This window comes from Hypanus sabinus, chromosome 11 (assembly GCF_030144855.1).
Source record: "Hypanus sabinus isolate sHypSab1 chromosome 11, sHypSab1.hap1, whole genome shotgun sequence".
Classification (NCBI taxonomy): Eukaryota; Metazoa; Chordata; class Chondrichthyes; order Myliobatiformes; family Dasyatidae; genus Hypanus; species Hypanus sabinus.
This window is the reverse complement of record NC_082716.1, coordinates 98,667,378-98,691,987: the sequence shown is the minus strand read 5'-3', so window position 1 is coordinate 98,691,987 and position 24,610 is coordinate 98,667,378. Positions and strand designations below refer to the sequence as shown.

Genomic DNA, 24,610 nt, shown 5'->3' with positions numbered 1-24,610 from the left:
TTGACTTTCTACCATCAGGCAGCAGACTCCGATACGTAAAGACAAGAACGATCAGGATGGGAAACAGCTTCTTCCCTTAGGCCTTTAGGCTTCTGAACTCCCTGCCACATCACATTTGAAATGTTTCTGGATAACTTGTACTGGACTCTATAATATTTAATTTATGCACTTTACTTTATCTGTGCATAATTCATTTCTAGATTTAATTTTCTCTTTCCTAAGTTATTGTGTGTTATGTGTACTACTGTGGTTTCTACCCTGGTCTGGAGAAACGTCTCATCTGGCAGTATACATGGATATAGTTAAATGACAATAAACTTGACTTATAGCCAGGTCCTCTGCAATATCCTTCCTCATATCCATCAGTGATCCAAGATGGGTCCTGGTATTTTCTGAAATGAGACCATGAGAACTGGTCAGCCCCTGGAACCAGGCCTCAGCACAAAGGAAGGAATAACCATAAGATGTACACTATATATAGGAGCAGAATTAGGCCATTTGGCCCATCGAGTCTACTCCACCATTTCAACATGGCTGGTACATTTCCCTCTCATCCCCAATCTCCTTCCTTCTCCCCGTATCCCTTCATGCGATGACTAATCACGAATCTATCAACCTCTGCCTTAAATATACCCAAATCTGGCTAAAGGAATTCCTCATCTTCGTTCTAACAGGACATCTCTCTATTCTGAGGCTGCATCTTCAGGTCTTAATCTCCACCACCATAGGAAACATCCTCTCCATATCCACTCAACATTCAATAGGTTTCAATGAAGTCATCCCTCATTCTTCTGAATTCCAGTGAGTACAGGACCAGAGCCATCAAAAGGTCCTCATGTGACAAGCCTTTCAATCCTGGAACCATAAGATACAGAAAGAGGAGAAGGCTATTTGTCTCCTCAAGTTAAGGCTGACTTTCAACAAGATCACAGTGGATCGGCAATCTCTGCATCACTTTCCTGTATTTAACCTATATTCTCTGATGCCACAAAAAACTCATGCCTGTCACTAATATATTCAGAGCCTGTTGGGAAGACCGTTCCAAAGATTCATCCCATTCTGAGAGAGATTTGGGACAGCACAGTAATTTAGTGGTTAGTATAATGCTTTACAGCGCCAGTGACCGGTGTTCAATTCTGTCACTGTCTGTAAGAAGTTTACACGTTCTCTCCTCACCATGTGGGTTTCCTCCCACAGTCTAAATTAGTTCCAGTTGGTAGGTCAATTGGTCATTGTAAATTGTCCTGTGATGAGGCTGGGATTAAACCAGGGGTTGCTGGGAGGTGCAGTTCAAAGAGATGGAAGGACCTATTCAGCATTGTTTCTCAATGAGGACAGGTAACATCTTTCCTCTAAGGTGCTTTGGGAAGCAACATTAACTTTGGATTTTACCCACTCTTACCTGTAACACACCACAAACTGTGCATAAGCCACCGCGATCCAGTTGTGATGCCCTCGCACTACCCGCACCATGCCAGGATGAGACAGTGACCCTGAGAGAGATGAGAAACGAACATGAACTACAGGAGCTAACGTGGGACATCTGGCCTCTTGATTCTACTCCACTGCAGAACAAGATTGTGGCCAGAATTCACCCTCAACTCCACTTTTCTGCCCCCTTTGAATGCAATTGACCATCGAGCTCCATGGTCCTTGAGCAGAGAAGTCTAAAGATTTACACCTTAGTGAAAAATTGTATTGTTGGAGTCCGTTGTTTTAATGCTTTCATTAGTTGAATTAATGCAAGACTGAAATTGCAGTTTTTTTAAACTGATATAATTTGCATTTTTAGCAGTCACATATTGCTTAAAATGTGTGGTGTTTTGTCTCCACCTACTGGTAGAAATGTGGTACTGTACAGCAGTTACATAACAGTTTGTCACCTTTTAATTTTTAATTTGCTAAGTGATAACACATGGTAAGCTGTGATTGGTTCCTCTTATCTAAGGAATTTGTCTTATCTGAACTACAAAAGTGCCAAGTGTTTCCAAAGGCTCTTTTGTATCATTTTTGTATCATCGTTCTTTGGTCTGCTTTAGTTCCAGGTGCTCTGTTTTTGTTCTTTTGCTTAAACTTTAAAATAAACGATCATTGAAGCAACAAGTTTTCACTCGTCTTGGACTCCTAAAGGAACCTGGGGAATGGAAAATCTCTAAGATCTGACAGCATCTTCATCAGAAAACTTCTGTTCACAACACACATCGACTGCCCTGTGTTTTACAGATCAAATAATCACTGTAGCCCTTAGTTGTCGATATGGCACCCAACAGTACAGAGTATGAACAGCTGGGCAGAGGCCTCACTCCCAGCCTGGGACTAAGCTATCAATTGTTGGATGACTGACAAATAAAACTCAGCTATTATTGCCTCAAAAATAACAAAGCAATACTGTGACGGCAAAATGTCATTTCTGAGAAAATTAAGACTGGTTCAACTAAGACGTTCACTGATACGTTGAACTACATGCATAGAAACAAAAAATTTGAAGAACTATCAATTCTTGTTGACATTGTTGGGACATATCAAGCTTCTGGTGCTGACTGCAAACGTCTTATGAATTCAATCAAACGTAAATCAAGAAACAGACTGAAAAAGGAACATTTGGATGAGCTAATGACCATTAAGATGCATCTTTCATCTAGATGCAAAGTTATTCTGGAGAGTGTTTATAGATAATGGATTTGTAATAAAGAAGGACAAGAAAAAGTTAACGAAAGGCAAAAGATTTTGTTATACTGTTTTTCATTATACCCTTCAATTAACAAAAAAAGTGGTGGTTTTTCCAATTGTTAGTGTAAAATTCATCGGCTGGCCGGTGGTGAGCGACATCAGCACCAGACTTCGAGGCAAAGGTTCCCGAGTCTGAATCTGGCCGGCTCCTTACATGCTTTCTATCTGTGCTAGGTTGAGCATCGAGGTAACAATTCGGTCTCGTAAAAAAGTCAAATGCTAAGGGAACAGCAAAAATGCTACCGATGCGCCACAAGACACAAAAAGAAACAATCCATAGTATGCATATTATTAAAAAAATTACTGCGCCACACACTTTTCAGGCCATGTAAAAATTGCCCGCTCAGAGCAATGATTGGTTTTCACAGCTGTAAAAGATAAAATTGGAGGGAACGTTGGTCTCAAATAACCATGGGTGATCCTTCTCTAACAGATTCATGAATGTAAATTCATTCTCACCACCACTACAGTGGCTACGATGTGTACTACCAACAAAGTGCACAACAACTACTTAACTGGACTACATACTCTGACACCACCGGCCAAGTCCTCTGTCCTCTGGATAGCGACAAACTGGGGAAATGAGTCAATGAGAGGTGGAATTTATCTTAGACTAATCGCATTTGGCAAGTTAAACCACGGAGGACTTGGATAGTAAACGGTCGATCAAAGAGACCTATGGCTACAGGTACATAGCACTGTTCGTTAGTGCGATCACTTGAATTGAGTATGGTGTTCTCTGGGGTGGTCTATTGGTGGGACCTCAGGATCAAGGATCCTCATATTCTGATGTGGTGTAGGCAAGAATGAGTGATGGGGCTAGTGGCTGGGTCTTTTGGTTGTTCAGGCTCTCCTTTTGCATTTGCCATTTGCGGCACAGCAGAGATCATTCTCAGGTAGCCCAGCTCCCTCTTGAACAGACTTCCTCTGGGTGTATCTACTGAGTGTAATGGTTTCCCAGTTTTTAGATGTCATGTTGAACTTCTTCAGGCCGATTTTGATGTTATCTTTGAAGCCTTGCCTTTGTCCACTAGGGGCCTGCTGACCTTCCTTCAACTGGGAGTAAAGGATCTGTCTGGGGAGACGTGAGCCAACTCTGATGGAAAGACAACGTCATCCAGACGCTTGACTTGCGTCTCCCCAGAAGATGAGAAACCAGGTAGTCTGGATGGTGAAGGTGACTGCTCTCTATCTGCATCTATCTCTATTCTGTGTTGCGGGGTTTATTATGGTAACTAGTTTCATGAGCAGGACGTGGTAAAAGCGAAGGGACTAAGTTCTGTATTCATGCTATGTTCAGGGTAGTTTGTATCTGGGTCTGGCAGATGTCATATCGCTTGCTGAGCACTCAATAACACTCAAATTTGCTTAGCTTACACCTGGGTAAGCCCAAGTTTCATTGTTTCAAGATTGTATGTTTGCTATTTGCCAATAGAGAGTTGAATAAAAGATTCGAATTTGGGGTGCGTCATGCAAGAATAACAAATCCGTCAGGGCACCAACAGTGGCAGTTTCTCTTTCTCTCAATTTTGTCTAATGCACGTTGCACAGAACCTTCTGGAAAGTATGCCCCACGTGTAATTTTAACTAAGTATATGTTTGATATTTAGTTTTGTAGTTTGTGTAACTTGGGGGAACTTAAATGTTTGGTTGAAAATTTAACTGTTTGTAAATAGATGAATACTACGCGTGTTTGTAATCAGTGTCTTTCATCTCACTCACCAAACACATCAAAATGTTTCAATATTACAGGCAGCCTTTTAGAACAGAGGTGAGGAAGAAGTTTCAAACACGAGGAAATCTGCAGATGCTGGAAATTCAAACAGCAACACACACAAAATGCTGGTGGAACACAGCAGGCCAGGCAGCATCGATAGGGAGAAGCGATGTCGACGTTTTGGGTCCTGACGAAGGGTCTCGGCCTGAAACGTTGACATCACTTCTCCCTATCGATGCTGCCTGGCCTGCTGTGTTCCACCAGCATTTTGTGTGTGTTGCTGAGGAATAAGTTTGTTAGCTAGAGTGTAGTGAATCTGTGGAATTCATTGCCACAGGTGGTGTGGAGTCCAAGTCAATGGGTATATTTAAGGCAGAGGTTAATAGATTCTTGATTAATCAGGGCATGAAGGGAGTTGGTGAGAAGGCAGGAGACTAGGGCTGAGAGCAAAAATTGGATCAGCCATGACGAAATGGTGGAGCAGACTTGTTGGGCCAAATAATCGAATTCTGCTCTATCTTATGGTCACATTGCAACCATACAAGTAGTTGGTGAAACTTCACTTGGTATAGTGTGCCCAGCTCTGGTTACCATGCTATAAGCAGGATGTGATTAAAATTGGTTTTCATGCTGAAAAATATATGGTTCTCTTTCGACAGATGAAGCCTAACTTGCCTTGCATTTCAAGTGTTTTATTCAAATATCTTTTAAGACTGCACTCAATTCTATTCAAATCTAGGCCCTGACACTTCCTGACTCCCACACGACTGCCTCCTTTGTTCTTCACTAAATGCCTTGTCAGATGATGGTCACAGCTCTTAGAAATACCAACAAATACAAGGAACGAGAATGAGGCTTGCTGACCAATGTGCTGCAGAGTCCAAGGAAGGGAGGGAATACACCAGTCACTCTGACCACAAGCCCACAGGGACTTTACACTGCATACAAACCACTTCCTCGCTGCTCCAGGAATTTCCCTACAATGCCAGCATTGCCCAGATTGGGTGGCATGGTGTTGCTCCTCCGCACAGGTACTCGGTCAGTGCCTTCAAGCCGAGGGCCCACTATCTGCGGGCTGGCCAGGCTGTGCCGGTTCCGCCTCATGGCTGGGATCACTACAGACAGAGACAAAGGTACTGAGTTAAGAAGCCATTATCCAGAGTGGTCTGAAATTTCATAACCCTCCCTTTGAGAAACCAGATGGTCCCAACTTTGGGAAGGTAATGACACAAAAATGCCAGAGAAGCCAGGAGTCCAAGGGTTTAACGAAAACAGGAATTGAAAGGAAATAGGCTATTGCTAGATATTTCCCACAAGTCAGTTTTGACCTTGTCAGAGAATGTATCAAATCACCTCCTCCACAGATTTGTAATGAATGGTATTGATGTGAGCCATGAGTATTTATTGATCACCTTCCCTTGTTACAATAGTACAGAATCAGATCCTTTGGAATCATAGAAAATTACAATACAGAAACAGACCCTTCAGCCAACCTAGTCTGTGCCGAACCATTTAAAAGGCCTACTCCCATTGACTGGCAGTGGGACTATAGTCTTCCATATCCCTACCATCCATGTAAATGTTGAAATCAAACCCACATGCACCACTTGTGCTGGTAGCTTGTTCCACATTCTCACCACCCTACAAGCAAAGAAGTTTCTCATCATGTTCTCTTTAAACTTCTCACCTTTCACCTTTAACACATAACCTCTAGCTGTAGTCCCTCCCAACCTCAGTGGAAAAAGCTTGCTTGCGTTTACCCTATGTATATCCCTCATAATTTTGTATACTTCTATCAAATCTCCTCTCAGTCTTCTACATTCTAAAGGATAGAGTCCTAACTTATTCAATCTTTCCATATAACTCAGGTCCTCCAGTCCCAACAACATCCTTGTAAATTTTCTCTGTACTCTTCCAACCTTATTTACATCTTTCTTGTAGTTAGGTGACCAAAACTGCACACAATATTCCAAATAAGTCCTCACCAATGTCTGATACAACTTCAACATAACATCTCATCTCCTGTACTCAATACTTTGATTTATGAAGGCCAAATTGCCAAAAGGTTTATTTATGACCCCATTTACCTGTAAGGCACTTTCAATGAATTGTGAACCTGTATTCCCAGCTCCCGTTGTTCTACCGTACTCCTCAGTGCCCTCCCTTTCAGTGTGTAAGACCTACCCTTCTGGAAAACGAAGCTCTCCTTAGTAACGGCTACTACCCAACCAAACCACCTCCCCAATTGAGAAACTGGAGCACTCACATTGAGATTTCCAGATCTCTCCCATCAAGATGATCCAATTTCCACACCCTTTCCACTAAGAAGAATGCGAAACTAATGCCCAAATTCTCTGAGCCCTCAACTCAGGTAACCCAGAACCTCTGAAATCAAGAACCCAAAACAGTCTTTAACTCTTTAAAATTCCTGGACATTCTCTGTGTTGATCAGATCTTCACTTGTTCAGTCAAACATTTACTGGAGTACCCTATGAAAAATAATGAAGCAAGTAGCTTCAAAATAATGAAGGCAAGTAGCCATACCTGGAGGTGGGAGATATCCATGAAATAGGACACTTCCACAGGAAGAGCGCTCCAAATCTGCACACAATTCTAGGCGACGAACTATAGAAAGGAGAAATGAAGGTCAGATTCAGGCATACGGCCTAGGAGAGGGTGTGGTTGGTATGGGAACTGAAAGCATACATAAGGAATAAACCAAAACTGAGAACAGAACAAATAAAATTACAGTAAAGACAGACAAAATAAGATTGCTAACTTGCAAGAAACATAGATGTGGATGGTGAGAGAGTTTACAGTATGTAAGGAGGAAATTTCCTCCAAGAGGACCAGAACCTTGCTGTGGTTTTGGAGGCTTGCATGCCTCAATCCCTTTTCAATGCTCCCTTTGGCCCTGTCCCTTTCATAGTGTATGCCCTCTCAGTGCCCCCTCGGGCCCTATCCCTTTTATGGTGTATGCCCCCTCAGTACTCCCTCAGGCCCTATCCCTTTCACGATATGTACACCCTCAGTGCTCCCTTGGGCCCTATCCCTTTCATGGTATATGCCCCCTCGTTGCTCCTTCAGGCCCTATCCCTTTCATGGTATATGCCCCCTCAGTGCTTCCTCAGGCCCTATTCCTTTCATGGTATATGCCCTCTCAGTGCCCCCTCGGGCCCTATCCCTTTTATGGTGTATGCCCCCTCAGGCCCTATCCCTTTCACGATATGTACACCCTCAGTGCTCCCTTGGGCCCTATCCCTTTCATGGTATATGCCCCCTCGTTGCTCCTTCAGGCCCTATCCCTTTCATGGTATATGCCCCCTCAGTGCTCCCTCGGGCCCTATCCCTTTCATGGTATATGCCCCCTCAGTGCTCCCTCGGGCCCTATCCCTTTCATGGGTTATGTCCTACTTGTATTAGGCCTCTTAGAAAATATCACCTCATAGTTGTCAGAATCAAGTTAAGTTTACCAGCGCTCTGCTTAACTTTCTAGACTATCAGTGGCATTCTGTAACCCAGCCTTTCATCCTCAGTCAACAAGATCGCCAATTTCATTGCCAGTTGCAAATTTACGAATCATACCCCCACTCCTCCAAGGCCTCTTTGACCCCGAGGGCCCCACCACTATGTATGCACCACCCTCATTTGACCTCCTAAAGTCCATCAGCTTGCACTTATTAAGGGAAATCGAGGTCAGATAAGTCACCTGGATCCGGTGAACTGCACCCCAGGGTTCTGAAAAAGGTAGCTGAAGAGATTGTGGAGGCATTAGTAATGATCTTTTAAGAAGCACTAGATTCGGGAGTGGTTCCCGAGAACTGGGAAAGTGCCAAGGTTACTCCACTCTTTAAGAACTCTTTATGTCAATGATTTGAATGAAGGAATTGACGGGTCTGTGGATGATACATAGTTAGGTGGAGGGTGTTGAGGTGTCTGCAGAAGGACTCAAACTGATTGGGGGAATAGGCAAAGAAATGGCAAATGGAATATAGTGTAGGGAAGTGCACTTTGGCCAGAAGAAATAAAGGTGTGGGCTATTTTCTAAATGGGGAGAAAATTCAAAAATGAGGTGCAAAGGGTCTTGTGAGCAGGGTTCCCTAAAGGTTAATTTGCAGGTTGGTGGTGAGGAAGGCAAATTCAATGTTAGCATTCATTCAGAGGATTAGAATATAAAAGCAAGGACGTAATGCTAGGGCTTTATAAGACATTAGTCAGACTGCGTGAGCAGTTTTGGGCCCCTTATCTGAAAGATATTCTGGCATTGAAGAGGGTCCAGGAGAGTTCCATGAGAATGATCCCAGGAATTAAAGGGTTAACACGAGGAGAGTTTGGTGGCTTAGAGCCTGTACTCACTGGAGTTTAGGCTCATTGAAGGGCAGGATCCCATTGAAACCAATCAAACACTGAAAGGCCTAGATAGAGTGGATGTGGAGAGGATGTTTCCTATGGTGGGGCAGTCTTGGACCAGAGGGCACAGCCTCAGAATTGAGGGCTGTTCATTTAGAGCAGAGATGAGGAGGAATTTCTTTAGCTAGATGGTGGTGAATTTGTGGAATTCGTTGCCACAGATGGTTGTGCAGGTCAAGTCATAGGGTATAATTAAGGCAGAGGTTGATAGGTTAGGTTTGATTAGTCAGGGAATTGAAGATAATGGGGAAAAGGCAGGAAAATGAGGTTGGGAGGAATAATAAATCAGCCAATGGTGGAGCAGATTTGATGGGCTGAATGGCCTAATTCTGCCTGCTTCAATGTCTTCATTGCTCTGACCACTCTACCAGCCAATCAATTCTGTTCTGTAACTTCCCTGGCGTATATGACAAACTCTTTTGGGGCTTCATCTGATCTTTATCCCTGATGAAGATGGCAGCGTTTGTCATCGAAACATCGATTATAATCAATACCTGTACCCAGCTGGATGCCCGACCAGAATTTATTCATTATCCAGGACATCTTCAAGGAGTGATGCCTCAAAAAAAAAGGCGGCGTCATCATTAAGGACACCCATCACCCAACACTTGTCCAGTTCTCATTGCTACCATTAGAAAGGAGGTAGAGGAGCCTGAAGGCACACACTCAATGATTCAGGAACAGCTTCTTCCCCTCTGCCATCCAATTTCTGAATGGACATTGTTTTCTATTATTAAATATTGCATTGTACTTTTGCCACAAAGACAGCAAATTTCATGACATATTGTGGTGATATTAAACGTGATTCTGATTCTGTGCCTTGAGCTAGTGAGACAAGAAGTAAGACTAGGGAGCAGATGCTGGAAGCAGGCCATCATATCTACGGAGCTTTGGGTTCTCTTGTAAAGCAAGTGAGTCTACAGTACATCTGAACTGAAGGGGGAACCACCAACCAGCACAGACATACTCTGAGTTGGATCCCGGGCACACAGTACCGGCTGAATGCTTAGGTCATTTTTGATTTGGACTCCGCCTATACTTTTCCAGAAACATTAATATATCATTTTTCTCACCTAGTGGTGAAATTCCATAGAATTCAGCCTCATGACGAAGCAATCCAATATTGATATCTCTGCAAACAAATAAATTCAATCCTTCAATTTCAGATTATTAAACAAAAGACATAAATGGAACAATTAATAATTGTGGCATTGGTTTAATTCTACTTTGCTTGATGTGGACATCACATACAAGCATGTATTTATTTTCAGGATTTGCAAAGTGGTCATTTACACACATGCCTAAGTACCCTCAGGAAGGTGACTGAGTTATACTCTCGAATTCAGGAATTGCTAGCAAAGCCACTTATGTGCAGTTGTGAATGTCCTCAGGAAGGTGATGTTGAGTTAGACTTGTGAAACACTGTTTTCTTTCTGGTGAAAGTACCAAAATCCTCCTGAAGAGGGACCTCCAGAATTTAGACCAAGGGATAATTAAGGACTGGTGCCGTATGTTCACAGCAGGATGGTGGATAACTTGGAGGGAAATCTGGAGGTGGAGGGGTTCTCATTAACTTTCTTGGTGGTAGAGCTCCTGGGTTTAAGAGGTGCAATCAGAACATCTTGAGTAAGTAATTGCAGTACATTTTGAAGGTAGAATATGCTCCAGCCACTGGCATGGAGGAAAAGGCGATTTAGGGTATAGATAGTAATCAAATCCTTCCTGAGAGCTACTAGCACTGTGCAGACCCAGGCAGGTAGAGAGTACACTATCATACAGTTCAGAGCAACACAATGCAAAATGCTGGAGGTACTCAGCAGGTCAAGAAATGAACAAACAGTTGGCCCTTCCTCAGGACTGGAAATAAAGGGGGAAGATGTCAGATGAAATAGTGGGGAGAGGAGAAGGAGGCCAGCTCAAAGGTGATAGGTGAAGCCAGGTGGTTGGGAAAGATCAAGGGCTGGAGAAAGAGGAATCTGACAGGAGAGGAGAGTGGACCACAGGCAAAAGGGAAAGAGGAGTGTCACCAGGGGGAGGTGATAGGCAGGTGAGAAGTACAAACATAGTAAGAAGCCAGAATGTGGAATAGAAGAGGAGGGGGGAGGGAATTTTTTTTTAAACCAGATGAGGAAAAAAATCAATATTTATGTCATCTGATTGGAGGTTACCAAGACAGAATATAAAGTGTTGCTCCTCCATTAAGGGTGGCCTCATCTTGGCACAAGAGGAGGCCAAGAACCAACATGTCGGAACAGGAATGGAAATTAAAACGTTTGGCCACCGGGAAATCCTGCGTGAGGCAGATCGAGTGGAGGTGCTCGACAAAGCAGTCCCCAATTTACAACGGGTCTCACCAATGTAGAAGAGGCTGCATTGAAAGCACCAGACACAACAGACAACCCCAACAAATTCACAGATGAAGTGTTGCCTTAACTGGAATGGCTGCTTGGGGCCCTAAATGGAGGTGAGGGAGGAAGTGTATCAGCAGGTGTAGCACCTAGGCCACTTGCAGTGAGATTAGTGGGGAGGGAAGGTACGTTTAGTGGTAGGATTCCTTTGGAGATGATGTGTTGGATCTAGAGGATGACGTGTTGGACGTGGAGGTTCATGGGCTGGTAGGCAAGGATGAGTTCATACTGTTGCCTTATATAATAGATACTAGAAAGACCTTGGGTGTCATAAAGCAAGATGTTCAGTACAGGATACTCAAGACTGTGAGCAGGTCTAGTGCAATTCCTGGTCAATGTGGACCTCCAGAATGCCTGGAACAGATGAAGACAATAAAGCTGAAAATAAGGGGAAGTAATTGGAATGTCTTGTTGGAGGGAATTGTTACCTGACACCGCTGTGACATTAAATGACATCAATGTTCCAGCACAGATTGCTACATCTGTTGAGTTGTTGATAAAACTGAGCCATTCGCACTTCAGACCTCATGGTGAAAAGGTGAAGGTAGTTATGTCACCAATATAGTGATTAAAGCTGATAGGAGACGGAAATTGTCAGGTTCTTGACTTGTCAGGGCGTCAAAGGGGAGAAGTCAGTAGAATGGGTTGAGAGGGATCAAAATTAGCCATGATGGCAGAGCAGACTCGATGGGCCAAATGGCCTAACTCTACTCCTAGGTCTATGGAGACTTGGAGCTCCTGCAGCGATGTCATGGATAGGGAATATTGACCTCCAACAACCTGAAACGACACCCTATGCCACTTCTTCTTCAAATGGCAGCTTGACATCAAGTTGGTCACTTGCATCTCACCTCTGGAATTCAGCTCTCTAGTTGTGTTTGGACCAAGGCTGAAATGAGGTCTGGACCTGAGCAGTCCAGAAACAAAACCCCAGACTGGGCATCTGTGAGTAGCTTAGGTACACCTGCCAGTTGATAGCACTACCAACACCAATTCCCAAGAACTCTGCTGATGAGTGAGTGTAAACTAACTGGCTAATAATTAGGTGGTTGGATCGGTTCTGCCTTTTTGTGAACGGACAGCCCCAGGAAACTTTCCACACTGTTGGGTAGATGCCAGTGTTGAAATTCTGTTAGATCACTTGCCTAGTTTGGAAGCACAGACCTTCAGTACTATAAACTGGGATATTGTCTGGTCCCAACACCATTTACTGTATCTAGTACACACAGCCACTGTGATCGTATTTGGAGAATAAACAATGTGCTGACATTGGAGAGGGTTCAAAGGAGGTTTATGAAAATGATTCCAGGATTCAAAGGCTTGTCACATGAGGAGTGTTTGATGGACCTGGGCCTGTATTCACTGGAAGACAAAAGAACAAGGGGTGGCCTCATTGAAACCTATTGAATGTTGAAAGGCCTCAATACAGTGGATGTGGAGTGGATGTTTACTATGGTGGGAGAATCTAAGACCAGAGGACACGGCCTCAGTATAGAGGAACATCCATTTAGAAAAGAGAAGAGGAGGAATTTCTTTAGCCAGAGGGTGGTGAATCTGCAGAATTTGTTGCCACAAGTGGCTATGGAGGCCAAATCATTGGGTATATTTAAGGCAGAGGTTAATAGATTCTTGATTAGTCAGAGCATGAAAGAAGATGGGGAAAAGGCAAGAATCTAGAGGTTATATCCATAATGGAAAATATATCCTTGATATAGTAGCCATTCCTCCCAATGGCATCAGCTCCTATATTTTCTGGTCTTATAGTGTAAATTCTATTACAGAAATCTCAAAATAAGACAAATAAGTCCTGTATTTGATACTCCTGGAAGAATATGGTTGCAAGAATTCAGTTTTTCCCTTAATGCTGATTTACAGTATACAAGGCCTAGCCATCCTGACCCCTTAAAACAGAATACCAGTGGGTCAGTTCACATAGAAAATTAAGAGCTTGGTGTCTGTGGATCTTGAATCACCTTTAGGTCTCTACTGAAACTATCCTTTTAGTCAAGATTAACTTAACAGAATTTAAAACCCAAGTCAGTTACTCCAGCAATTTGCTGTGGATGATTAATAATATGTTGGGTGGCTGGGTGGAGATACATCTCTACCAAAGGAGGTGTAAGCTACTCTTTCCCTCCACTAGCCTGCAGGTCACCCTTGGCCAAGGTGCAGCTCCTACTTAGCTACCTCCACCACACCCCCACCCCCCAAATCAGGGTCACGTGAAGCAATGGGAGCAGGTGGTGGATGGTCGTATGAGCAGCTGGTGCAGATCACGTCTTGGTTATGTATCTACTGATGCTAGAGAGACAATTTCTGAAGAGTATTGAGAATGGTTATTGGGGGCGGGTCACTCATCTTGTAAAGACACTGCCCGGAAGGCAGCAATGGCAAACCAATTTCTTAGAAACATTTCCCAAGAACAATCACAATCATGGAACCACGTTCGTCCACCTTATACGACATGGCACATAATGATGATGGGATGGTATAATGGAGTTGTCCAAGCTTAGTTTAATATGAGCTCCAAATCACCCACCTCAACAACTTAGAAAGGACCATTCTTAAAAATAGAATAAAAGTTAAGTTTCAGTAATGGTGACCAGAGAGCAACCAGACTATTAATAGAACAGCAGTTTGTTTGCAACCACACCTTACTGTGCCATCTGTTTTCAACAAACACCTCGAGGAAAAACTAGTGTAAAATGCTTAGATTCAAATATCAGAGAATATGTACTGTATACAACCTGAAATTCTTACTCTTTGCAGACATCTGTGAAACAACAAAACCCATAGAATGAATGAAATATCAAAGCCCCCTTCCCGCCTCCCTTCGCACAAGCAGCACACTCTGATTGCAACAAAGTTTTCAGACTACGAATCGTTATCTCTGACTCACGCCATTTAACTCTTCGCTGCCAGTCACTATGGGCATTACCTGGCATCCAGCTCTCTGGTACGAAGAAAATTCAGTACTGTACCAAACATAGTTGGATCACGATCAATAAAAATCTAGAGCAAAACAAAACACATTGAAACCTCATCAATATTTAATCAACATCCTCCACAACTTCCGCCATCTCCAAAGGGATTCTACCAATAAACACTCGTTGAACTCCCCTCCCCACCTCCGTTTTCCACAAGGATCACTCCCTCCACAATTCCCTTGACCATTTGTCCCTCCTGACTGATCTCCCTCCCGGCAATTATCCCTGCGAGCTACACCTGCCCATTCTCCACCACCCGCACCTCCATTCGGGACCCTAAACAATCCTCCAGGTGAGACAGCACTTCACTTCCAAATCTGCTGGGGTCGTCTATTGTGTCCAATGCTACCTTCCAGCTAGCCTCTTTACCCTCCCCCACACCTTTTCATCTGACATCTTCCCCCTTCCTTCTCAGTCTTGGCCCAAAGCATTGACTGTCCTTTCATTTCCATAGGTGTTGCCTGACCTGCTGAGTTCTTGCAGTATTTTGTGTGTGTTGCAATGTTTACACTTTTCTTTGTCCAAACCAGTGAACCTATTCTAATACTGTTTGAGGCTGATGCCAGCTTTACTTACAGCTCCAGTTTCATCCCTCATACTGCAGATCCGTCCGCTCAGGAGGCTGTGAAGCAGAAATCTCAGTAACAATTCAATGGCCAGAGAAAAATCTCCTGCACTTTAACATTCAGATCCAAACATCCCTTTATCCACATACCCCTAATCCCCATCCATCACACATCCACAAGATCAATCCCACTCCACCCCTTTCCCTGTGCAACTCAAAAACTCCACCCCAGCAACACTCACCGCATCCAACACCACATTCCCCAAGGCACATTCAAGTGCATATCATGCAAGCTCCCACACCTTGCTCCAACTCTCAATTTCCATTCAAGGACCCTTTCATTGCCCTGCCCATATGTACCCATGCATTAACTCCATGTCCCTGACCCCAACAGCACGTTGGTCTGTCAGAATATGGATTGTGGCCTTAAGGCCATCAGTGTTGACACGTCACAGAAAGAAATGCCAATCTGAAAATTACCTTGTTCATTTTGCTCTGCCTTTCTTGCCTTTCACAGTCAAAGAAAAGTACAGCACAGAAACAGACCCATCCAGTCTGTGCCAAACCATTTTAACTGTTTACTCCCAAAGATCTGCACTGGGACCAAAATCCACCATACCCCTACTATCCACATACCTATTAACCATTGAACAAGTTTCCCCTCATGTTCCCTTTAAACTTTTCATCTTTCACCCTTAACCCAATTGTTAGTCCACACTAATCTCAGTGGAAAAAGCTTGCTTACATTTACCCAACCAATATCCCTCATAATTTTGTATTCCTCTATCAAAGCTCCCCTTAGTCTTCTACATTCCAAGGAATAAGGTTCTAACCTATTCAATCTTTCCTTGTGACTCAGTTCCTTCAGTCCCAGCAACATTTCTCTCTTCAAACTTACTCACATCTTTCCTGTTGGTAAGTGGCTGAAATGGCACGATACTGTAACCTACGCCTCTGCAATATCTTACACAACTTCAGCATAACATCTCATCTTCTGTACTCAATGCTTTCATTCATGAAGGCCAAAGTGCCAAAGCTTTCTTAATGACCCTATCTACGATTAAAAATATTCTTTTTCCATGCTAACATGTAATCCACAAAATTGACATGATATCCTGTTGAATAAATCATGAATGGGAGAATCAAGCTTTGATTTTTAAACCAACTGCCAATCTGGATAACAGTTTGCAGACTGCACCAGCAAGTACAACTTACCTTGAGAAGAAAGAGTCTGGGATCCATGTGAGGGTTTGTCGAGAGGAACTGAACCTATAGAAGATATTCGAATACAGCAATCAGTCACCTGTCACTACATCTAACCTTGGACTAACAAAAGATTTGCATTCATTCTCTGACCCTACAATAGATAACCACCAAACTTCAGGTTATTAATTCAAAGTACGTTTATTATCAAACTATGTATACAATATACAACCTTAAGGCTCATCTCCTTACAAACAGCCCCAAAGAAACACAATGGAACTCATTTAAAGAAAATCCCCATACACCAAAGATCATCAAACATGTAAAAAAAAGAACAAATCACACAAACAAAAAGCTAACAAGTAGCAGACAGAACATTAAACATCAAACCGCCGAATCCCCAAGTGCGTCTAAGCCACAAGCCACCGAGGTGAGTGAAGCCGATGGCCATGGCCGCTACTATGGAGTCAGCACTGCACCAATGTCTGTAGGCCACAGCCGCAGATCCGGTTCTGTCCTGAAGCACCGCGATCAAATTGTGCAAATAGTAAACCACATTCAGCATCGCGGGCATTAGGCATCAAACTACAACCAGAAGTGAGTCCACATCCACCAGCCACTGAGGCAATCGGACATGGGAACCACGACTCCTTCACCTTCTGCCAGCAATAACCAGGTGGAGATCGATCAAGTGTTGGCAGACAGCACCAAACACCCATTCATTTTCTGCTCTCGTCCTCATTGATTTTAGTCTTGCTTGATGCTTCAATCAGCGTGGAGTAATGGAACTGACCACAAGTTTTCATTCTGCCATTGGGAATCGATGCAGCCACCCCCAGGGACGGCCGTAGTTCCATTCCAAATTGAATCCCAGGAGATCGCAGAAGCTTCAGATCGTTCACTGGGCCAAAAAAAAGTTCTTAAAGGGAAATTACATTATGCAATTGATCACAGTTCAGAAGTAGGACAGCATCCAGTAGTTTTGTAAGCTGCCTGCAAGATGTCACTCATGGTTGCTGAAAACTGTTTGCGTACTGGAAACCGAGGACATGTTTCAATGGAACCAGTGATTCTTACTGGATTTTCATTACTTCAACAGTGCACAGTAAACTGAAATAATCAGGATTGTGGATTGAGTGAAATACTTTTAAAAAGGTTTTATGGTTTTATGGTTCTAGGTGCAAAGTATATTAGCTCTGAGGAAATGTTGGGTGACAAATAAATTATCTTTCAAGCAGAGACCTTATGAAATTTATAACATTAGAAGAGGTATACATTAAGTGCACAGCAACATTATTTCCCAGAATAGAAATATGACTGGAGGAAAGTTTCAGGGAGATGTGCAGGACAATGTATTTTTAGAGTACAGAGAAAACTTACAAGGATGTTGCTGGGACTGGAGGACAAGAGTTATAAGGAAACTATCATCGGGGTCTACCCACCACGCAGGACCAGGCTTGGAGTCCAACACCATTGATCCCTCAAAGTTGCTGGGAAGTTGATAGGTTGGTTAAGGGGGGTTGGCCTTCATCAGTCAGGGGATTGAGTTCAAGAATTATTTGTCAATTCTTGGATGACAGAATTGATGGCTTTGTGGCCAAGTTTGTGGACAATATGAAGAAAGGTGGTGCTGAGGAAGCAGAGAGGCTGCAGAAGGACTTGGAGAGATTAAGAGAATGGTCAAAGAAGTGGCAGATGGAATACAGTGTCAGAAAGTGTATGATCATTCACTTTGGTAAAAGCTTAGACAACTTTCTAAATGGAGAGAAATTTTAAGAAAAATTTGAGGTGCAAAGGACTCGGAAGCCTTTGAAACACACACAAAATGCTGGGGGAGCTCAACTGGCCAGGCAGCAGCTATGGAAAATAGTACAGTTGATGGTTCAGGCCAAAACCCTTCAGCAGAACTGGAGGAAAAAAAAGCTGAGGAGTAGATTTAAAAGGTAGGGTGAGGGGAGAGAGAAGCACAAAGTGCTAGGTGAAACCTGAAGGGTGAGGGATGAAGAAGAGAGCTGGGAAGCTGATCGGTGAAAGAGATATAGTGCTGGTGAAGGGGGAGTATAAAAGAAGAGGACAGAAGGCCATGAAAGAAAGAGGGGAGGAGCACCAGAGGGAGGTGATGGGTGGATGAGGAGATAGGTGAGAGAGGGAAAAGGTATGGTGAAGGGGCATGCAGGGTGGGGGGAGAATTACCAGAAATTCCACAAATCGATATTGATGCCATCAGGTTTGAGGCTACCCAGACAGAAGATAAGGTGTTGTTTTGCCTAGCAAAGTGTCTTCATTCTAAATAATTTCTCCTTTGGCTTCTCCCACTTCCTTCGCACAAAAGAGGTAGCCATGGGCACTTGCATGGGTCCCAGTTATGCCTGCCTTTTTGTCTATGTTCCAAGCCGACACTGGTGACTGTCCTGCACTTTTCCTGCACTACATCAATGACTGCATAGTGCTGCTTCCGGCACCCATGCTGAAATCGTCGACTTCATCCACTTTGCCTACAACTTCTACTCTGCCCTCAAATTTACCTGGTCCATTTCCAACACCTCCCTCCCTTTTCTCTTTGTCTATCTCTGGAGATAGTTTATCTAATGATGTCTATTATAAACCCACAGTCTCTCACAACTATCGGGACTATACCTTTTCCTACCCTGTGACTTGTAAAAACAGCATCCCCTTCGCTCAATTCCCCTGCCTTATTTCACAGAGCATAGAAATAGGCCCTTCAGCCCATCGAGTTCTGACTGAGAAGCCCTTTCAGAACGAGTCCCATTTAACATCTAACCGTAAAGTACAGGAACTGTCCCTTCGGCCTACAATGTTGTGCCAAACCAGCTAAAAAAAACCTGTCTCTCCTACTTCCACATAATATATATCCCTCCATATTTTTGGAATTCATGTGCCTATCCAAACATCTCTTAAAAGCCTCGAATGTATTTGCCTCCACCACTGTACCAGGCAGTGCATTCTAGGCATTCACCCCTCTCTGAATAAAAAAAAACTTGCCCCTCACCTCCCTGCTCTTGCCTTCCTTGCATCCCCTCTGGTATTAGAAAATTCAGCCTTCAGACTTCCTGTCCACTCTACCTATGTCTCTCATAATCCTGTAAACCTCTATCAGATTTCCCCTCAGAAGAGACAGGCGATGGCCTCATGGGAGAAAGCCATCCTTGTGCATGCTGACATTGCACCTGAGCAGCTTCAGCAGAACGCTCAGGACCAGACTGGATGGCGTGCTTTCGTAAGACGAGCCTAGAATAGTCACCGTACAGATGTGGTTGCTGTTTGTGAGAGGAGTGAATGGCCACACCAGTTGCTCCAACAATGACTGGACAGTTTACCAGCCTTCACTATCAACACTCATGCCTTTCTAGAATCGGACTGCAAAGTCACCTCAGAAGACACAATTGATGAGCTGCACAGACAAACATCACTGTCGGAAATGATGAACAACCAACACACACACACACACGTCTAAAAAAGGATGGAAGAAAGGGAGAGGTGCACCAGAGGGAGGTGATGGGTGGGCAAGGAGATGAGGTGAAAGAGGGAAAAGGAGTTGGGGACTGGTGGGGGGGTGGGGGGGGGTAAGGAACGTCATTACTGGAAGTTTGAGTAATCAATGTTCATGCCATCAGGTTGGAGGCTACCCAAATGAAATATAAGGTGTTGTTCCTCCAACCTAAGCGTGGTCTCATCACGACAGGAGAGGAGGCCATACATTGACGTATTGGCATGGTAAGTGGAACTAAAATGGGTGACCACTGGGAGATCCTGCTTTTTCTGGTGAGCGAAGCAGTCTTCCAATCTACGTCGGGTCTCACCGATATACAGGAAGCCACACAGGGAGCACCGTACACAATATATAACCCCAACAGACTCACAGATGAAGTATTGCCTCATCTGGAAGGACTGTTTGGGGCCCTGAGTGGTGGGGAGGGAGGTGGCATAGGGGCATGTGTAGGATTTGTTCTGCTTGCAAGGATAAGTGCCAGGAGGGAGATTAGTGGGGAAGGACAAATGGGCAAGAGAGTTGTGTCGGGAGCAATCTCTGTGGAAAGCAGAAAGTAGGGAGGAGGGAAAGGTGTGCTTGGTGGTGGGATCCCATTGCAGATGATGGAAGTTGTGGAGAATTATGTGAGGGACACAGAGGCAGCTGGGGTGGTAGGTGAGGACAACAGGAACCCTATCCCTGGCTGGGTGGCAGGAGGATGGGGTGAGAGCAGACATGCATGAAATAGAGGAGATGCATTTGAGGGGAGTATTGATGGAGGAGGAAGGCAAGTCCCTTTCTTTGAAGGAGGAGGACATCTCCTTCATTCTGGAATGAAAAGCCTCATCCTGAGAGCAGAGGCAGTGAAGGCAGGGGAATTGAGCGAACCGTTCTGTCAGGGCGGATAGAACCCCACCCTGTCATCTTTCATTACGCTTGAGGAAGTGCAGAGGTTCTTGATCAGTCGGGGCAACAAAGGTTATGGGAAGACGGCAGAAGAATGAGAGGGATGATAAGACAACCATGGAGGGGCAGGCTCAGAGGGCTGAATGGCCTGATTTTGCTTCTATGCCTTATGGTCTTGTGATCTGTCGAGGAGTCAGGAAGTTGAGAGTTCACCTTTAGAAAGGTTGGTTAGGCCACATCGGGAGTATTTTACATTTCATTCTTGTCGCCCCGTTATAGGAAGGATGGCTAGGCTCTCTCTGGTCTGCACAATTACTCCAACAGTGTCATCTGTAGGTAATATTTGGCCACGATACTATAGAAATTAGTGAGACGGTTGGTGGTGTGACAAGCTAATCGCCGCGCTTCCCGTGTTGGCTACAACGCCACCCAACAAAAAGATCACGTTTGGTCCATTCTAAGGAGGTGAACGGGGATAGAAAAAAGTTTTCGCCCTTTAACTGTCTGAACATTATAAAAAGGGTTTCGAAGGAATATGCTGCTGGTGGACATAATGATACTGAACAATAAATATTTATAGCAGGCTGAACAGCGATACTGTAATGGAAGTGGCGCAGAGTGAGTGTCCCACACTCTCCACGGTGACAATCACGCGTTAAAATTCATCACCCACCTCTTTCCTCCCACATTCAGATGAATGATTTCTCCAGGTCTGACTGGGCTGACCATAGTCACAGCTTGCAGCCCCAGCGCTGCAACTTCCTGAAAGTTTACTTCAAACAACTCAGCCAACTTTTAACCCAACCCCCCACATCCGTCTGATTGGCCTGATGACGACACAGTCCTCCAAATTTCTTTTACTGGATTGGGCAGTCGAAGTGCCGATCAAACTATTTCCTTATTCCCAAGACACTTTGTATTAAAGGGGCAATGTCTGTCTATATTTAAAGAGTGGGCTCAAGTTGGCCGACAAGAAATGGACACGCGAGAGATGACCAAATACTTGATTAAGGATGGGGAGACGGTATTTCCAGCATCTGCTAATTCTTTGTGAAGGGGATCAGATGGGATTTAAAGGAGAAGTGTGCAGTAACTTCACTCAACTTCATTTGCCCTATCACTGAATTATTCTCACAACCAATGGACTCACTTTCAAAGATTCTCTATCTCATGTTCTCCTTAGAGTCACAGAAAAATACAAAACTGAAGTAGGCCCTTCAGCCCATATTGCCCATACCAAACTATTTGAATTGTCTTAGCCCACCCCCCCCCCCATTCCCCTACAATCCAATGTACCTATCTAAACTACTCTTAAACTGTGAAATCAAACTTGCATACACCACTTCTGCTGGCAGCTCATTCCACACTCTCAGGACCCTCTGAGTGAATATGTTTCCCCTCATGTTCCCCTTAAACTTTTCACCTTTCACCCTTAACCCATGACTTCTAGTTGTAGTCTCACCCAACCTCAGTGGAAAAAAGCCTGCTTGCGTTATCCCCAGATGATCTCCCCAAAATCTTCTATGTTTCGAGGAATAAAGCCCTAGCCTCTTCAATCGTCCCTTATAGATCAGGTTGCTCAGTCCAGACTTTAAAATTTTCTCTGCACTTAATAACTGTACATTTTTCTTGTAGGTAGGTGACCAAAACTGCACATAATACTCCAAATTAGGCCTCACCAATGTCAACATAACAACCCATCTCCCGTACTCAGTACTTTGATTTATGAAGGCTATTTCAACAAATCATGTTCTGTGTGCTCAGATCCCTTTTTTCTACCACACTCCTCAGTGCCCTACCGTTCACTGTGTTACGCCTACCCTGGTTGGTCCTACTGAAGTGCAACACCTCACACTTGTCTACATTAAATTCCATCTGCCATTTTCAGCCCAATTTTTCCAGATGGTCCAAATTGCTCTGCAAGTCTTCTTTGCTGTCTACTACACCCCAATCTTGGTGTCATCCGCAAATTTGTTGATCTAGTTAACCACATTATCATCCAGATCATTGATATAAGAGACAAACAACAATGGACCCCATCATCAATCCCTGTGGCACACCATGAGTCACAGGCTTCCAGTCAGAGATGCAACCATCTGCTACCATGGTTCTAGCTTCTCCCATAAAGCCAATATTGAATCTAATTTACTACCTCATCTTGAATACCGAGTGACTGAATCTTCTTTACCATGTAGGACCCTGTGCGAGGCCTTGCTAAAGTACATGCAGACCATATCCACTGCCTTGCATTCATCAACTTTCCTGGTAGCTTCCTTAAAAAAAAATTGACTTAACACGCACAAAGCCATGCTGACTATCTCTAATCAGTCCCTGTCCATCTAAATACTCATATAGCCAATCCCTGAGAACACCTTCCAATAACACTCACACCACAGATGTCAGGCTCACTGGCCTGTAACTTTGTTTTATTTTTTGAAACTTTTTAAAAAGCAGAACAATATTGGCCATCCTCCAATCCTTTGGTACCTCCCCCATCACTAAAGGTGATTTAAATATCTCTGCTAGGGCCCCAGCAATTTCTGCACTTGCCTTCTGTTACATCCAAGGGAACACCCTGTCAGGCCCAAAGGATTTATCCACCCTAATTTGCCTCAAGACAGAAACACAACCTGTAATCTGTATAGGGTCCATGACCTCACTGCTACTTTGCATCACTTCTATAGTCAGTGTCCTTCTCCCAAGTAAATAAAGATGCCCAATATCCATTTAAGATCTCCCCCATTGCTTTTGGTTCCTCACATATATTTCCACTTTGATCTTCCAGAGGACCAATTTTGTCCCTTGCAATCCTTTTGCCCTTAGCATATCTTTAAAATCCCTTAGGATTCTCCTTCATCTTGTCTGCTATGGGAACCTCATGCCTTTGTTTAGCTTTCCTGATTTCTTTCTTAACTGTTCTCTTGCATTTCTTATACTTTATAAGTATCTCATTTGTTCCTACTTGCCTATACCTGCTATGCACCTCATTATTTTCTTACAAGGACCTCAATATCTCTCAAAAAACAAAGTTCACTAAACCTGTTATCTTTACATTTTATTCTGACAGGCACGCACAATCTTTCTACTCTCAGTATTTCACTTTTGCCAGGAAATAGTCTGTCCCAATCCACACTTCCCAGATCCTTTCAGATATCATCAAAACTGGCCTTTCTCCAAATTAGAGTCTCAGCCCACAGACCAGACCCATCATCTTCCATATTTACTTTGAAACTAATGGCATTATGATCACTCACTTCTGTCACCTACCCTGTCTCAACCACTAATAGATCAAATATCTCACTCTCTCATTGGGACTTCCATGTACTGATCAAGAACTTTCCTTAACACATTTCACAAACCCTATCCCATCTGGTCCTTTTACAGTATAGTCAATATATGGAAAATTAAGATCACTTACTGTAACAACCTTATGTTTCTTACAACTAAATCCTTAGAACTGTTGGGTAGTCTGTAATATAGCCCATTAACCTTCCTTATTTCCCAGTTCCCCCCATAAAGCCTCACTAGTCAAGTTCTCTAGTCTGTCCTGACTGAACACTGCCATAACATTTTCCCTGACAAGTAACGCCACCCCTTTTCCTTTAATTCCTCCCACTGTCATGTTTAAAACAGCAGAAGTCAGGAATATTGAGTCCTGGTCCTCTTGCAACTAAGACTCAGTAACAGCAGCAATATCATAATTCCAGGTGTTGATCCATGACTTGAGCTCATCCGCCTTTCCTACAATGCTTCTTGCATTGAAGTATACGGTACTCAGCTCAGGACACTAGTCGCATCATGCTCAACTTTTTGATTCCTGACTTTGTTTGATGCCTTAACAACATCTGTCTCCACAACCTTTTCATTGACTGTTCTAGCACTTTGGTTCCTACTTTCCTGTACCTCTAGCTTAAAGTTTTATCCTATATGCTGATTCAGCCAGTGACAGTGGTTTTGTCAGCAAACTTAAATATGGCCAATGAAATAGCATTTGCTGTGGACCTGCTGTGCAGGTAGGTAAACTAAAGTGGACTCAAGTTGCTTCTCAAGTAGGAGTTAAGATGTTTCATCACCAACCCCTCAAAGCACTTCATCACCATGAATGTACCTGACTTTAGTCATTGAGGCAGGATTCCACATTCTTCTTAGGCATAGGTATAACTGAAGCCTGCTGAAGCGAGACCGGACATAGTT

The 24,610-nt window shown here is 43.7% G+C and overlaps 1 protein-coding gene across 1 annotated transcript in view; it reads right to left on the bottom strand.

Annotated features, from left to right (window-relative positions):
• Positions 1-21,226, bottom strand: part of shkbp1 (SH3KBP1 binding protein 1) — a 50,401-nt gene extending 29,175 nt beyond the window's left edge. The window contains exons 1-8 of the mRNA XM_059984963.1: positions 21,090-21,226; positions 16,033-16,086; positions 14,829-14,874; positions 14,204-14,277; positions 9,931-9,989; positions 6,992-7,072; positions 5,398-5,562; positions 1,403-1,493 (exon numbers count right to left, since the gene is read on the bottom strand). Coding sequence (XP_059840946.1) covers positions 1,403-1,493; positions 5,398-5,562; positions 6,992-7,072; positions 9,931-9,989; positions 14,204-14,277; positions 14,829-14,874; positions 16,033-16,086; positions 21,090-21,145 — 626 coding nt within the window. The 5' untranslated portion in view covers positions 21,146-21,226. The remainder of the gene's footprint in view (positions 1-1,402; positions 1,494-5,397; positions 5,563-6,991; positions 7,073-9,930; positions 9,990-14,203; positions 14,278-14,828; positions 14,875-16,032; positions 16,087-21,089) is intronic.
• Between the last annotated feature and the right edge of the window lie 3,384 nt (positions 21,227-24,610).